The 16351-nt window shown below is 34.1% G+C and overlaps 2 protein-coding genes across 4 annotated transcripts; one reads left to right on the top strand and one right to left on the bottom strand.

Moving 5' to 3' along the window:
- The first annotated feature begins 391 nt into the window (after positions 1-391).
- Positions 392-3035, top strand: LOC106623021 (zinc finger protein 37). Its single transcript, XM_014242375.3, has 3 exons — positions 392-1651; positions 1710-1906; positions 1967-3035. The coding sequence occupies exons 1-3, from the start codon at positions 505-507 to the stop codon at positions 2768-2770; spliced, it is 2148 nt and encodes a 715-aa protein (XP_014097850.2). The 5' UTR covers positions 392-504; the 3' UTR covers positions 2771-3035.
- A 343-nt stretch (positions 3036-3378) lies between these two features.
- Positions 3379-15997, bottom strand: CenB1A (Centaurin beta 1A). 3 transcript variants are annotated; one of them, XM_014242380.3, is made up of 11 exons: positions 15494-15997; positions 10028-10144; positions 9802-9895; positions 9328-9492; positions 9102-9245; positions 8713-9008; positions 6661-6798; positions 6408-6560; positions 5435-6338; positions 5149-5369; positions 3379-5080 (listed from the first exon to the last, which is right to left on the bottom strand). In XM_014242380.3, the coding sequence occupies exons 1-11, from the start codon at positions 15544-15546 to the stop codon at positions 4894-4896; spliced, it is 2472 nt and encodes an 823-aa protein (XP_014097855.2). In that variant the 5' UTR covers positions 15547-15997; the 3' UTR covers positions 3379-4893. The 3 variants fall into 3 exon arrangements, with proteins under 3 accessions (XP_014097855.2, XP_014097856.2, XP_069961582.1); XM_014242381.3 differs by having other exon boundaries at positions 6661-6777; positions 15494-15996; XM_070105481.1 differs by lacking the exon at positions 15494-15997 and adding an exon at positions 10330-10353.
- Positions 15998-16351: the final 354 nt, after the last annotated feature.

Here is a 16351-nt window from a genome sequence, read left to right as displayed (position 1 = left end):
ACACATTAGTTAAATATAAATACCAGATTCTTACATCACGATATCTATGATGATTGTGATTATAGCGCAATTATTTCAAATGATTGTTGATTTTCAGATTTTGTTTAGCTTGGCAATATTGTTTATCACACAAACTACAATTCACAATCATTAGCGTCATTTACTGATTTAACATACATTTGATATCGATAAAATAACGTTAAAATCGAGTTATGATGCCAGTTTTATTTAAAACATTATACTTTTAGTTTCTAGTAAGTTGCAACACATTCATAGATTGGCATAAATACTTATCACTGTAAGTGATTAAATTTATAACGAAAGTTTTCGTGCGGACATTTTTCATTTAAATAAATGATATCGAATTTAAAATATCGAGCGTTCCATAAATCATTACATCTCTAATAAGTTTTGTTTATCCAGTATAATTTGGTTTGTGTTTGCTTGGTAAAATAATAAATTTTATTGAAGCCCCACTCTTATAAAACAATAAAAAGGCTCAAAATGGGGGAAGCCACTTATCCAGATCTGGAGAAAATGTGTAGATTATGTCTAGGCATTTTGGATCAATCAGAACTCGTCGACATTTTTCCACAAAGTGGGGCATCCACAGACAGCACTTCGGTGCAGGTGTCAATACCAATGCGTATTATGGCGTGCGCCGCTTTGGAAGTACAAACAGGTGATGGATTGCCGAAATCAATATGCACCGAATGCCGTTACCAATTGGAAAAATCATACTATTTTCGCAAACGTAATCAACAATCGGACAGCAAATTGCGCAAGCATATACGTCTGCTAAATCTGGGTAAAAGGAGTCGTGTCTTTGAGAAAACGGAGGACGACGATTTTGAAGATGAAATCGAGTTCGAAGATTCTATTAAATTTATACAAGAAATCGAGGAAGAAAGAAAAGCATCAGAAACGGCATTATGGGAACAAAAGTCACAGAAAGAGATTGATGAAAGGATTGCTCAGGCCAAAAAAGAATGTATAGAAAAATATAGAATAGATATACGGGATGAAGTAGCAATTGAGCTGCGTAGTGCAGTCATAGCTGAAGTGAGGGAAGAGTTAAGATGTGAAATGGAGCAGGAATTACGAACGGCTCTACGTGAAGAATGCTTGGAGCAGGCAAAAGAAGAGCTGCGTCTGGATGTAATGGCAGAATGTCGTGAACAAGAACGAATTGCATTATTAGATGATTTGCAGACTTTTTTAAATACAAAAAAGGAAACAAACTTGGCGACTAAAGCTGGCGCAATAATAGTTTCAACGCTAATTGAGCAGCCGGTGGAATCAAAAGTAGAAAAACAGAAGGAAACAAGTGAAATTGTAAGAATTGTGGAAAAAAGAACCTCATCAGCGTCCTCCGCTAAAGACGAAATAGTTAATAATGATGATATATGTGCGGAGACTGAAGGCGATGCCGAAGCTGAAGCGGAAGAAGAGTCAGAATTCTATTTAATAGAGTCAATTAATAGCCATGAAGGTGATGGTTCTGTGGTGTCCGAAAAATCAACCAGGAAACGTCAAAAGATAGATAAAAGTCAACGGTTTGAGTATTTCGAGGATAGATTAGGAAGCGGAAATTTTCGTTTAACAGCCTCGGAAAGTAGTAGTCATGAGCCTGGCACCGATTCATATCACAGTAATTACGGTCAAATTTTAACGCTCTAAAATATGCTAATCTCAAATATTTATTACAGTTGCAGATACTGGTGATGTTCAATATTACAAAAAAAGTTCAAAAAACGGGGACGAAGATGCCGAATGTGAAGAAATGGAGGGAGATGATGACGGTGATAATGAGGAAGGGGTTATAGTTTTTAATTTTTCCGATGACATTGAGGGCGAGCAAGTCGAGTCCATGGATTTCGCAGATCTCAAGAAACTATACGTAATGGTTGGTTATAGTGCAATAGTTGTATCGAAAAATTTATTATAAAATAATTTACTTGTGTAGAAGCCGTCGAAGACAGAGCAAAGTGTCGACGAGGAGAATGAAGAGTGTAAATCAGATGCCAAACCGACGTTCACAAAACAAATAGTGGCAAACGGCACAAATACCGTCGAGTTGGGCAATGCAGTTGAATTCCCCGTGCATCTACGAAAAACAGATACACCGAAGACATTCAAATGCGATTCATGTCCGATGGTTTTCTCAACCAGCAATGCAATGAATCGTCACCTGCGCACACATCTCAAAGGCGAAGAGCGGGGCATATCCTACCAGTGCTCAGTGTGTCTTGTATATTTATCCTGCAAAAGCGCGCTGAATCGTCATATGATCATACATACGGGCGAAAAGCCACATGTGTGTGACGAATGTGGCAAATCATTTGTGCAACGTGAAGTGCTAAAGCGACATATGTTAACACATACAGGCGCCCGACCGCACAAGTGCACACATTGCCGACGTACATTTACGCAAAAGAACAACTTAATGAATCACATAAACCGAGCGCACTCAGAAGTGCCAATGGGACAACAATACTCATGTCATCTCTGTCCGAAACGTTTCAGCCACACATCGGGTCTTAGTCGACATCTGGTTACACATACGGGCTTGACATTTCAATGTACTGAATGTAAACGAAAATTCGCCGATCGCTCATCGGTGAAACGACACATCGTCAATGTGCATGGGGTGCGGAAGAATGAAGCAATAGAAAGTGTAAAGAAATCATCGGATGTTGAATACTACTCCGTTGAATGTGTTGATAGCGTTGAAACGAGCGAAGAAAATGGTGCAACATTTTTGGTATGATAGAATGTTAGTAAATCACGATTTTATTTTTTTTTTTACTATTATTTCTATTATTTTGCCTGAAGCACTTTGTAGAGGCCATCAACTTGTTACGCGCAGTAACAAATTATTTTATTTTTAAACATTATCAATTGGCTGATAAGTAGTTTTTAATAATTTGCAGAGTTTAATTTATTTCTAATATGTATTCCTTTGTACTACAAGTTAAACCGTACGGTCATAGAAATATTTTTACAATTATCAATAAAATTATGCAAAGATTCAACATTTTATTTTAAAACGATAAAAAAAATTTAATTTCGTTGATTTAATTCTTGCCTGCATTGCAATTTTACTATGATATACTTTAAATGCTTTGGAGGTGTGTATAAGAGCATATCAGAGAAAACGATCCCGACCAGGATTAAATTTATTTATTTCGGACGCTAACTTACTGCCTTTGAAGTGGTACGTGGTTCTTGGGTGACCAAGAAAAACAATTCGCCTTACCAAAATGAATGATGTTTGCGAATACTTCTTGTATAAATATGTTAATGGCTGCTATAGCAAATTTTTTTCATATATGACCGAATTTGGAATATTAATAAGTATTATATAACACAAATAAATTACAGTGCAAATTAAATATTTAATTTTAAAGTATTTTCCATCAAAACACTTCTTTTTCTTTTAATATTTACTTTTCACAATTAGCGTAAACAAATCCTCAAAGCACCGCTAGCAATGTCAACATTGGGTTGACACATCGCTGATTTTGACAGTTAAATCGTGTGCACAAACAAATAGCGCTTAAATTTAATTTTAAAATAAGATAAGAAACGCATTTTTTAGATTTTAATACATATGAAATTTTTTTCTATTTATGTAATCATTTACGTAGAATTAAGATTTTGTATATGTTTTACAACATATACATATCTACACACACGTGCATGTGTACCAATAACAATTGATTTTTTTTCACAGAAGCAGTTAAAACGTTAAATTGTATATAAATAACTAACCATTATCAATACGCATATTACAATATATTTGAAACATTTACTTGTATGTATATGTATATAAATATGTAGCTTAGGCGAAATTCCTAATTAACTATTCGTACAACAATGCAAAAATTGTAAATTTGAGAAACTCATACAATTACAGGGCTTACGCAATACTTTTGCTAGAACAAATTTCTGATATTTTTAGAATAATCTTATGAACAAAACGAAACAATAATGGAAAACAAAACACAAAATAAATTTATAATAAATGACATGCATACAATATTTTAAATATTTAACTTAACTAGTGGAAGTCAGAAAAGTGTGATTTATTGAATGCTTTTGTAAATACTTCAGTTTTTTCTTATCAATTGGTTTTCTCATTCTTTGAATAAGATATCTCTTACTTTCTTCAATAAAATACATGTCTGCACAAGCGTTTAACTAAATGCATGAGGCAATTGAAATTACTAAATATGAATGCAACAAATATTTTTCAGTGAATAACAACGAACAATAGAGATTTACAGTTATCAGTTACAGATATCTCCTAAAACAATAGTAAAAATAGCAACAATTTTGGCAAAAATCTTCTTAAACACGCAAATATTTTGTTTGTACACTTTACACTTGAAACAAGTCAGCAGTTGACGAACTATGACACGAAATATAAAACTGTCTAAATTCATATTTTTTTACATTATTTTTTTGATTGCGCTACAGCGCTATGTATTTTGGTATGTATGTTGATCATGCGAAATATGTGCATACATATATACGCAGCTAAATATGTTTGTATATGTATATGTATACGTAATATAGTAGGTACAAATATTCAAAATACTTTAATAGATGTATGTATATTGTGCTCAACGACGCACGCCTACATGTAGACAGTCATATTTTGTGTTAAGTTCAGTAGTTTAATTTAATTTTAGGTATGTATGTGTACACCAAAAGCGGCTAATATTTGTTTATCCAATAATCGTATTTTAGTTTTTCTTTTTGTTATTTTCATTCAATGTTCGAATGCACTCGGCTATGCCTGCTTGCAGTTGCATTAAATATACATATATATGTATATATTTATTTTAATAATTATTTTTTTGTAATCGACACATTTTGCTGTTCGGACTAATCTGAATTGGTGAGGGAAGAGCGTTGTGATTCGAGTGTATTGGTGTCGTTGCGATTGCGCAACATGCGTGGTTGACTTGATGCAAAATTGGAAAAGTCTTTCATAACATCCTTATAGGTTTCATCTTCGCCATTGCCTTCGTCATTCATGCCGATCTCGTCGTTCAGGCGCGTCAGACGCAAGCTAACGAAAGAAGTGTTGTAATATCGTAAACGACATGATTGTATGCAATATGTAAGACTTGTACTTACAGTGTCACAATGTCCGCATTGCGTTGATCCACCGCTATGTCGAGCGGTTTTTTGCCCTCATGCGATTCGGTGTCATATTTGGCTTTGTGTTTAAGCAGCAAATACACTTGCGCTATGTAACCCCGTGCGGTGGACATGTGTAACGCCGTCTCGCCGTTATCGTCGGCCGCATCAATAGGCACGCCATTCAACAATAAGTACTCGCATGCCATTACTGAACCCTATAGTGTAAAAACAAACGATAAATAAGTAATTGCTTATAGATATGAATATGTTGCACACTCACCGACAGTACCGCCTGATGCAAATATGTGCGATTGTGATCGTTCGGATTCTTCCAGTGTTTGTTGACGCCCAGAGCATAGGCCATGCACATCACAGGCAAATTATGCACTGCCGCCGCTTTGTACAACATGAGATTCGCATCGAGTTTGGAAAAGGGCACCTCATCTAATATTTCCGGTTCGACTTCGCCATCGGTGGACTCTTGATCCGAACCGAGAATGGCGGGCGTTTCATCCGATTCTAACGCTAAATCATCACCGATTAACATCAAATCTTCACGTGAAATACTCAACGAGAGCGAAGGAAGATTTATCGACTCGTCATCATCATCAGACTTTGAACTAGAACGATGCCTGTCACGATGTCGGCGTCGGCGATATTTCTTGACCGCCCACTTGCGTGCACCCAACGAAAGTGTTGTAGTCTTACTCAAACTACGGGGTTCCTCAGCATCAGCACCAACAACACCACCGCCGCCGCCACCGTCACCGCCACTATCAATGGAGAGCACTTCAGCGGTTTCGCTGGCAAGTAGTTCTTGCGGTTTCGGCATGGCACACACGAAACGCTTCTCCACATATTTCGCCTTGATCCACGCCTCGCGCACACTAATATCGCAATTCTCTGTGGCCGCTTTCAGTTCACAATTCTCGCCGATGCGCGCTTCGTAAATGCGATTCACCACATTATTGCCCAATTCCATCATCACCTTCACGTTCTCCGTCTCCCAGGCGTCGAGTGTAAGCGAACGCACTTTGCTATAGTGCACGCCGAGACTGCGATGCACACCGGAGCATTCGATGCACAGCGTTATGCCCAGATTGATAGAGGCCCAACGCGGATCGGAGCCGCGACAATCGCAGCACTGCGAATTACCGGGAATTTTAAGGAATTGCTCCCAGTGACTGGAGTTAGATAATGTTAAAGCATTAAAATCATATGCAATTTTCCTTTCAGCACAAATACTTGCGTACATTTTCCGCTTCGCATTGAGTGCATTCGTCGCCAGCGACGACTGTGGTCTGGAATGTTGGCTGTCGTGCTGTATAGCAGCGCCAATGCTTTTCTGCAGCGCTGAAATCCACAGCGACAACATATCAGCGGAGTCTGCTTGCAAAATGTGCGATCTGAAATTGCGTAAATTATTTATTAACTTATATGTTGTATATATTACAAAAAAAAAAAACTATATATATATATATAAATATATGTGTGTGCGCTACTCACTTTGTGGGCGAAATAACTTCGAAGCAGAAGCGACGATCGCCATCGTTGACGGGACGCACTGTACAAATGCGTAAATCCTCCTCCATAACGGAGAATGAATCCTCATTACTGCGTTTTCTGCAATTCGAATCCAAATCACTTCAGCGTTTTTTACAAACACAACATAAATTGGCAAATATGTGTAGGTAGAGTAGGTAGTAGTAGTAGTAGTACATAGTTGGAGTAGTAGGTGGGTATGTACGAGAGTGGTCGAGGTATGGCATGGCACACGACATAACCAACCACAACAACAACACAAACATAAAATAAATGTAAAAATTAGGACGCATACACGAGTAGAGATGAAAAAGCGAATTGAATTCTAAAAATTAATACTAACAACTAAAGCTAATTAATTTAAATTTAACTTAAATGTACTTAAACATTTTTATAAAATATATACAAGTACTATGCAACGGAAATGAAATGAACTGTGTGGGCTAACAAATATTTGCATGGTTTCTAATCAAGTAACTATATAAGGAGAGGCAGCGGGACAGGACTCGATTTATGTTATAAAACTTTGAAATTCTAAAATAATTGTAACAAAATCAAACAATTAAAACTAAAACAATAATAATTAAAAAAAAACTATTAAAAATAATAATAATTTAAAAAATATATTTAAAATGAATAAAAAAGTAATAACAAGAAAAAACGTTAACTTCAGCGGCACCAAAGCTATAATGCATAAAGCGTTGTCTTGGAGAATGATTCGTGCAAAATTTCGTTAAGATAGTTTTTCAATTAAATAAAAAAAATAAACTTTTCCATACAGGGACTTGAGTTGGACCCATCATTTTGTATGACAGCTATATTCTATAGGGGTCCGATATCCGTTCCGACAATTGAGCAGCTTCTTAGGGAGAAAAGGACGTGTGCAAAATTTTAGATCAACATCAATATCTCAAAAACTGAGAGACTACTTCGAATATATACAGACAGCCTGTCATGACTAAATTGATTCAGATCATGAAGCTGAACATTTATATATATACTTTATTGGGTATCCGACGTCTTTCCTTCTGGGTGTTACAAACTTCGGGGCGAACTTAATATACCCTGTTCAGGGTATAAAAATAAAAGTATACAAACCGTTCCCCGGCTTGCCTCCAGTAAATTAGATCCAACCATCGTATAAATGAACCCTGATCTAAGAGTATGTGACAACCAGGATTGCAAGTATTGCATTAAAAAAGTAATCGAATTTTTTTTAATCCCGTATTTGGGATTTTTAATTTTAATTTCCCTCATACCGGATTAAATAATTAAAATTTTGCCCAACATCGAGATTAAAAAATAAAACCTAATTTTGAGTCCGAAAATTCTATCCCGGGGACGGGCATTCCGAACTATGCGATTAAGCGAGAATATTTCAACAAGAAAGAAGGAATGGGTTTGTCTATACCCGAAAGATAATTTCGCTTCTGTGCGAAATTAACAGTACGCGAAATGATTTTGCGATAGATGTTTAAGACTCAAAATATATAAATATTCCTGATCAGAGAGTAAGGTGTGTACTTTGAAAGAAAATGAAGAGTCAGATGAGGGTTTAACAGCCGTGTTAACTACAAGTTGCTACAGCAACGTCATTTCACCAAGAGTAAGGTATAAAAACAATAATGACTCAGAGGAAATTGCTTGATTCACTGTAATAATAGTTGAAATGTACTGTTATTGTTATTCGCCTAATCAACTTGCAAATATCAATCAATCTTTTTCGAATACTTTTAATTGCAGTGGAAAACTTTTTTTTCAAACTCCACTCAAACTAAATCATTGTACTTAACACGCATAACGTGTTTAAATTTATTTTATGTGAAAACTAAATACGCGAATGCGATACAAAATTTTACGATCTCTTTCTTGTTATTTTTTTTAAAGATCCCCGGGGTTCCTTAATCAATAAAAAAAAAAACACAAAATTTGTAAAAATACACTCTTCATTTTCTTTATCTTGCCACTTAATTGATAATAAACTCTTCTACCACCTCAGGCATACGGAATACTCACCTATAGACTAGCTGATTATTGCTCAGATAGAACCAGCGACGGCACCATGTCTTGAATCCTTTCGACTTTTTCTTAAATAAATAGCCTTCGATTTTATTCGAAGTGCTATTCGTATTTGTATCACTAAAATTGTTCACACTCATGTGGCGGTTTTGCATCGCCTTCTCTAATTGTTGATAGTCACCGCGTAAACAATTCAAGTCTTCCGTTATATTTTTGAAGAATTCATCAAAATCGTTGCATAAATCGAAACCTTGATGGTAGTAGGTAACGCAAGCCTGATAGTAGTCGACAAGCTGGTGGAATGAAATAAACACACAAATATGTTAGTGAGCTTGAGCTTTCAACTTTTGACCACAACAATTAATTAAAATTAATTTTCGACTAACCGTTGATAAAATCGATGGAACCTTACGCGATTGTACTAAAGTTATATAATTTACATAGTCTAATGCAGTGTGTTGAAAGCATGATTTACTAGCTGATAATATGTTAGCTGCCTCTTGTACTTCTTGCGGGCGATTCTTGCTTGCCTGCAATTTGTAAAAGCAACAATTAGCAAAGCGAACATTTATACAAATACGGGGATGACTCATCGTCGGCGGAACAACTTGCCTGTGCATTTTTTATGAGCGCATTATCGTAACCCTCGGATACTTTAAGGAAGTGTCCTTTGTAGTCCTTAACTTGATTGATATCGTCTTTGACGAATACTTTGAGGTTCTTCAAAACCGTGCGACTCGCTTGATCCAATAGAATGGTATGAAACTTGTTCATTTCCTGCAAATGTAGATAGTAGGCAAAATGTATTGCATGAGTACATATATAAATAAGTACGAGTACTAGGTATACATATGTAAGTGTTACAATCGCGGCATGGGCAATGAGTAATGGCTTGATGAATCGACGGCGATATCGAATTCGTATACAAAAAAAAAAAAAAAAAAAAATTCAATAACTAAAAAAAAGCAATAAAATAGCGACGAGTATGCGCGCCGGCATGTGAGTGGCGCTTTGCGAAGAGCGTAAGTTTTTATAGCATTAAAGTGAAATTACATTAAATTAAATAAATAAATGAATTTAATGAACCTGAAAACAGTGTATCAGTTTGCCCAAAGCATTGTGCGCGTTCTTATTATCGGCAAAATGTTGCTGCAAATCCCATAAGGACATGGCGAAGGCGCTGTAAAAAAAACAATAAAAACAATTATGTGATAACACAGTGCGTAATTGAAAACTAGCAGACAATGAATAAAATAAAATCAATGGAAAATAAAGAAATGCAAGTTAATGCATTTGTATGCTTGCAACTTACCTCTGATTCTTGACATACTCCTTGCCTGAGTCCACAGCTACAGTGCAGAGTTTGATTATTTTCTCAAGCCGTTGCTCCAAGTGTTCGATATCAGTTTCTTCCTTGGAAATGAATTGTCTGAAAAGCAAAATATAAAAAAATACAAATTGGACAAATTAACAATAAGTAATAATAAGCGCAGGGATTAACTGCCTGTAGTTTACGAAAGCGCAAGCAAAACAAAAACAATATCACGCTGAAAGTAATTAAAAATAAAACAATTTAAAAGCGTATACACTGACGTATACTATATAGGAGCTCACATGCAAATATGCTGTCAAATCGATTATCAGCGCAGAGTTCAGTTAAGCGAAAAGATGCCACTTTGTATTGTGTCTCCACAAAACCAGTCAAAGCAAAAATAGCAGATACATTTTTAAGAAACTGCGTAAATTAAGAGTAAAAGTTAAATGATATGAAGTTTTGTTATTGTTTGTGTTTTTGTGCTTTGTTTTGATCTTTGGTGTGGGCCTTCATTCACCTCTTGGCTTATGGTGCGCGTTTTCATTTAGTTTTTTTTTTTGATATTTATTGATAAATAAACCTGTCATAAAATAAACACTCATAACAGTTTGCATATACATATTTTTGTGTATACATATGTATGTATGTAAATTTTCTCTTTCATTTTACATCAACATTGTTGCATTCTTTTTTATTTTCGCACACATATTGGCTTTGAGGTTTTGTTTTATATTTTCTTTATTATAATTATATCCGTGTAACACATAGCAATTAGTTGAATTATGTATGTCAATGAATTAATGAGAATTATATAAAAATTATTGGTGGCAGAGGATGTGAGCTTTTGGAAATCAATGCAAGTAGCTCAAGTTATTATCGCTATGTTAAATAGTAATTAATTATTTATTTATGCATATATAAACGAGTACGTGCAGAGCTGTCAATCTGACAACGAAAATAGATAAATTAAAACAAAACTATTGTGGACACATTAAAACTATCTACATCTTTACAAAAAAATGTGTATTAATTTTTTTTCAGTTTGGATGTCTAAAAGGCACACTGTCTCCTAGGTAGTAAAGTACTTTAGTTAGTGTAGTATGAGAGAGTTAGCAAGTAGTATGAGAGAGCTCAAACCTTCGGTGGACGTGCAAACTTTTGTATATTTGTATGTAATTGTTTATTGTAAAATTATAAGTAGTTGATTGAAGTATTTATGGTAGATAAGAAATTTTAGCATAAGATATCAGTATTGATAAAGATATTTAGCGTAGTGTTTTCGCAAAGAGGAAAAATAAAACACTAGACACATTTTAAATTTCGCTTTCTAACAACGTGCCACACAGAAATAACACTTTACACAACAAAGGATTCCTTTGTTGAAAGTTAAGAGTTCTTTAAACATGTAAAATATAGCAATGTTATTTGCTGGCTACATTAAAGATATTCAACTAAATATTCTGAAAGTGAACTAGAACGAAGAATAGCCAACAGTTGTTTAATATAACGAATAAGTGTGTACGTTTGTGTTCAAAAAAATAACCCTGGTCGATCCAACACCGGGGTGTTCAGAGTTCTTTCGCAGGGAACTACTTTTTTGCATTGGCGGCCTTCGCCGTCTCAAAATTAATAATTGCTATATTTGAAGTGTGCTTAAATAAAAAAGAATTACTTTAGATCATTAGGAAAATATTTTAATCAAGTGGTAGTATTTTATTACATTTAAAATTTTTGTAGAAAAAAGAAGCAATTAACATTGCATACAACTATTTGTACCATATTTGCTTCACCACGATTACACAAATCACCAAAAAAATATAAATTGATGTTTTTTTTTGGAATCGAACCACACAGCTTTACAATTCTTTTTATATTGTGCCTGGTCCATAATTGAGTAAAATATGAGACTGATGCATTTCAGGTCGAAAATCGCAAATTAAAATCTAGTAAAAATATCAAGATTACCATCTCCAGAACAGGAAAAATGCAATGACTAACTAGTTCAACTAAAGATTTATAAGTAAAGTTCAAGGTAGTTAATAATGTAATATTAATTCATACATACATACAGTGTTGGCAAAAAATATAGGGTCAAAGGGTACGTTTAAAATTTTCAATTATATATTTAAATTAAAGGATATACAATGAAATCTTTTAAATATTATCGTTAATTTATATAATTAATTAACATTTGAGTAGTTATTTAAGGTTTATTTGACTTTTCAAAGTGAATATTTTTCCATTTTTATCCACCGACTGATTTCTTCAGCATTCCCCATAGATGTTCTATGGGATTGAGATCTGGCGACTGGGAGGGCCATTCCATAACGTCGACTTTATTTCACTGAATCCACGATTTTACCAGTTTCGAAGCATGTTTTGGGACGTTGTTATGCATGAACTGCCGTTTTAGTGACATGTGCTCCTCCTCATAAGGCAACATTACAGTATTAAGAATGTTAAGAGAATCTGTTGAACACATTTGTCTTGTATCTAATAAATCGGCCCAACTCCAACCGCCGAAAAGAATCCCCATAACATTATTGGTCCGCTTCCTGGTTTAGTTGTTTTTCGTGTATATCTGGGGTCAAATTCTGCATTTCGAGGTCGTCGTACAAAAGGCATCAGATCCAAACAAATTAACATTCGTTTCATTCGATCACAGGACGTTATTTAAATTTCCACGAAGCATGTGCCTTTGAGCGAATTCAATTCTCTTTTTTACATTTTGTTTGCTTAAAAACGGAGTTTTTCTTGCACTTCTTCCAGTTAGACCAGCTTCCCGAAGTTGATTTGTAACTGTGCGACTGGTTACTGATTCGTTCAGTAATTTTTTGATATAATATTTTCAGACGATAAAAATGGATTCTTTTTTGATTGCATTACCAGCAAATGGTCAAACTGTGCCGTTGTTTTACGTTTTCGTCCTCTTTTTTCACTTTTTACGAGTGTTTTAAAGGCATTACAGACCATATTTTTGGAGTAAGCGGACATAATGCGCTATTTTACGAATAATTTGTCGCCATTTTCTTAATTTAATAATAGTTTTTTTTTCACTTTCCGTACGATGTTTGCCGCGCCCATTTTATAAATGCCGACGCATCAAAATACTGACAAAATTTAAATACACAACATATCAAAATACAGACACGATAAAATATTTTTGAAAAATGCAGCAAGTAGTTCGACTCGAAGTACCTCTGAACTCCCCAGTGTTGAATCGACCAAGGTTATTTTTTTGTAGTTGTAGTTTGACGCGGAAGAACTCTGAACACCCCGTTATTTTAAAATTTTTTCTGTCTGTATTTTGAATTGTCGGTATTGTAAATTTCATGATTTTGATTGTCGGCAAAATGCAATACACCCGTAATGTAATTCAACATAACAATAAATGGGCTCTTAATTTTAGAACATTTCGGTGCGATCTTTACTATTTTTCTGTGCAACTAATAAATAACCAGTACTTGAACATACATATAGATATTCCCTACATCATCATACAGCAATATTTTTCTGTAAAGAAAAGCATTCCATATAAAATGTATTTGTATTACCACGAAAATGTTATATCAGGTATAAAAGTCCATAGGATTGCGATTTTATTAATCTTATATTCATGAGGGGAGGTGCATACCTCTATCCATATCCATCACTATCTATCTATATTCAAATTTTTTACAGATGAGTACATCAGAAAGTTGCGAGTTGATAACACGTACAATTAAATTATATACATATATGGGATATGTAAGGCTGATAATTGTTTATTTAAATTTTAATTTAGTTTAGCACGGTTCTGTGCACAATATATTTGGTTTTGATGGTTTTACCACATATGAGCATGCAACATAAAATTCCTCATGGGAAAAACATGGGTTTTCCAAATTTAATCTGCAACGGACAATGTTTGCTGTAAATGCTTAGTGAGAGACGTTGCGAAAGGTAAACGATTGGGTAACAGTAGCGATCTGAAAAATAGCGTAGATTCAGACATTACCATTTTTGCAAGAGTACCACTTCTCCTTAAAACTTCCCAGTTAAATTAGTTACTTCAACATAATCGAAGTTGAATCAAATTATACAAAAGAATAATAGGTTACAAGGTATAATCCGGGTATATATAGAGAACTTAAAAATTCAATTTGAATTAGAAATTAATTTAGTCAACATCACTTTTAGGCTGCCAAAATAACGCATTTAGTGAGCCTATCTATATTTATTAATTAAACTTTACGCCATAAATTTTACTTATTTTATTTTAATTTTTTTTCTATATAATTTTTGTAATACATATCATGTTTGGTTGTAGCCGTTAGGACAAAATATTCATAATGAAATATACTCAGAATTTCAAGATTTCCCCCCGACATTAAACATTTCACTATTAAAAAGTTATTTTAACTAATTGATACATACATACGTACAATTAGTGTTATCATATCATGAACATTTTTACGAATATAATAATAAATAATGAGAATAAAAAGAGAAAATTTCGCACAAAACTTTTGATAAATAAAATCATTTTTTTTACATTATCGGCACATACATACATGAGATATATATATAGATAATGTATCTAAATATAATGAATTAATTATGCGTGATTATTCTGAAAACTTACCTTTAATTTATTTTCAGATATACATACATACATAGTTGACGATTTAATTCTCTACAATTATTAACATTGTATTATGCAAGCTTTTCGTGTTGTATACTTATCTAATATTTATCGATTCACTTTCAATACATCAATGAAAACCTAAAACAAAATACTTTTAATAACCCAATACTATCCAATTCTCATAAAGTGGTGTTTCGCGCTATTGAATTGTGTTTTATCAACATTTCACGATTGCATGTTTACACATATACATACGACATAATTATACAATATATACTCATATGCATATTTTGCGTTTTGCTCGATGATTCCTTATTTGTTTTGTTGGAATTCGTGATGATTAAGCGTTACTCAGTTTCAGACGGCAATGAATGGCAATTGGCATCGGTGGCATTGGTAGTGGCATCGATGACCCAGCAGCTGGTATTTGGCATGCAAATTTTCTAACATGCAAAGCGACGAACAATAACAACAAAATGCATGCTTTGGCATATCTTTGCGTATGAATAAGTACGTAATTGCTTACTTTTGAGCAGTACACAAAAGACTCTCTTCTATCTTTTGTTGTTCTATCTAAAATTGAATATATGTATGTACATATGCAGATGTGGGATATTTAGGCATTAAACATACAACATTCAACAGAAATGGTCCCAAAACATAAAATACTCGAACACAAAATGATGACGATAACAGAAATATTTGCAGATTTCCATTTCAAAGGAAAGTATGAATAAACAATAACATACACATGCAAAAATTTTGATACTAGGAAAAAGGGGCGTATACCCTGTAACTTTAGAAAACATTCTTGACCTAACACTCATTCAACTTACCTAAAGCGGGGTGAATCCTTAAGACACTCCTCAAATTCTATGGTGGAACGCATTTTGGATGATTATCCTATTTGCACTTAATCAAAAGCACCACTCTGCAACCAATTTAAAGAACAATATCCGATTTCGCCACCACACAAATGATAAAATCGCTTATTTAATTTTTCAGCTGTTGCTCTTTCACACTCGTCATCAAAATCTTCACTACACACTCAGTGATTTATCTGCGTATATATTTACGTATAATAGCGATTTTTCTTTCACTGTAGCGCTTTGCATTTCATAAACTAATTAGTAATCACTTGATATCCCCTATTTTCCTTTTGTTTTATAGACTATAATTCCACTAACTATAGAAATTGTATAAATACTTGAAATATGAAACAAATTTTGAGAACTTTTCTGGATAATAAACAGAAACACTTTCACCAAATTGACTTTTTGCGAATTAGCTATGGCAGCTGCTTGTCATCTTTCCCTCCTGATGCTTTGACAGTTGTACTGTTACGCTGTTAGATGCCGCGAACAGAAAGCAATAAACAAGAAATTCACAGAGTTGATATGAAACTCATTGTACAATTTACGATAAGGTTCCTTGGGTCCATAGTAAATGAGTTGTAAGCCTTTGTAAATGGGAAACCATGAGGTTGGACAATAATATTGAAATGATTTTGATAATTTGATCATAATTTACTTATCATTAGTTTTCTTATATAAAATTTGTGTGTTAGGTAATTCTTGTAGAGTTTCTTATATAAATATATTGAGCCTCACCTCTTCATTTATTGCAAACATTTATTTATTTGTTAAGATTGGAATATTTATTTTGATAACATGATTTTGAAGTCAAAACTGTCG

The sequence above is a fragment of the Bactrocera oleae genome, chromosome 2 (genome assembly GCF_042242935.1).
Source record: "Bactrocera oleae isolate idBacOlea1 chromosome 2, idBacOlea1, whole genome shotgun sequence".
NCBI lineage: Eukaryota > Metazoa > Arthropoda > Insecta > Diptera > Tephritidae > Bactrocera > Bactrocera oleae.
The sequence above is the reverse complement of the archived record's forward strand: the minus strand, read 5'-3'. Positions and strand labels throughout refer to the sequence as shown.

What these genes read in the sequence shown, in the direction of transcription:
- CenB1A (XM_014242380.3), bottom strand. Translation starts at nt 15,546, where the DNA reads ATGCGTTCCACCATAGAATTTGAGGAGTGTCTTAAGGATTCACCCCGC. An exon ending in AAGGATTCACCCCGCTTTAG is followed by an intron (nt 10,145 to 15,493) that starts GTAAGTTGAATG and finishes TTTGCTTTTCAG; the next exon opens with ACAATTCATTTCCAAGGAAG. An exon ending in AACTGATACACTGTTTTCAG is followed by an intron (nt 9,493 to 9,801) that starts GTTCATTAAATT and finishes CTACATTTGCAG; the next exon opens with GAAATGAACAAGTTTCATAC.
- LOC106623021 (XM_014242375.3), top strand. Translation starts at nt 505, where the DNA reads ATGGGGGAAGCCACTTATCCAGATCTGGAGAAAATGTGTAGATTATGT. An exon ending in TGGCACCGATTCATATCACA is followed by an intron (nt 1,652 to 1,709) that starts GTAATTACGGTC and finishes TATTTATTACAG; the next exon opens with TTGCAGATACTGGTGATGTT. An exon ending in TCAAGAAACTATACGTAATG is followed by an intron (nt 1,907 to 1,966) that starts GTTGGTTATAGT and finishes TTACTTGTGTAG; the next exon opens with AAGCCGTCGAAGACAGAGCA.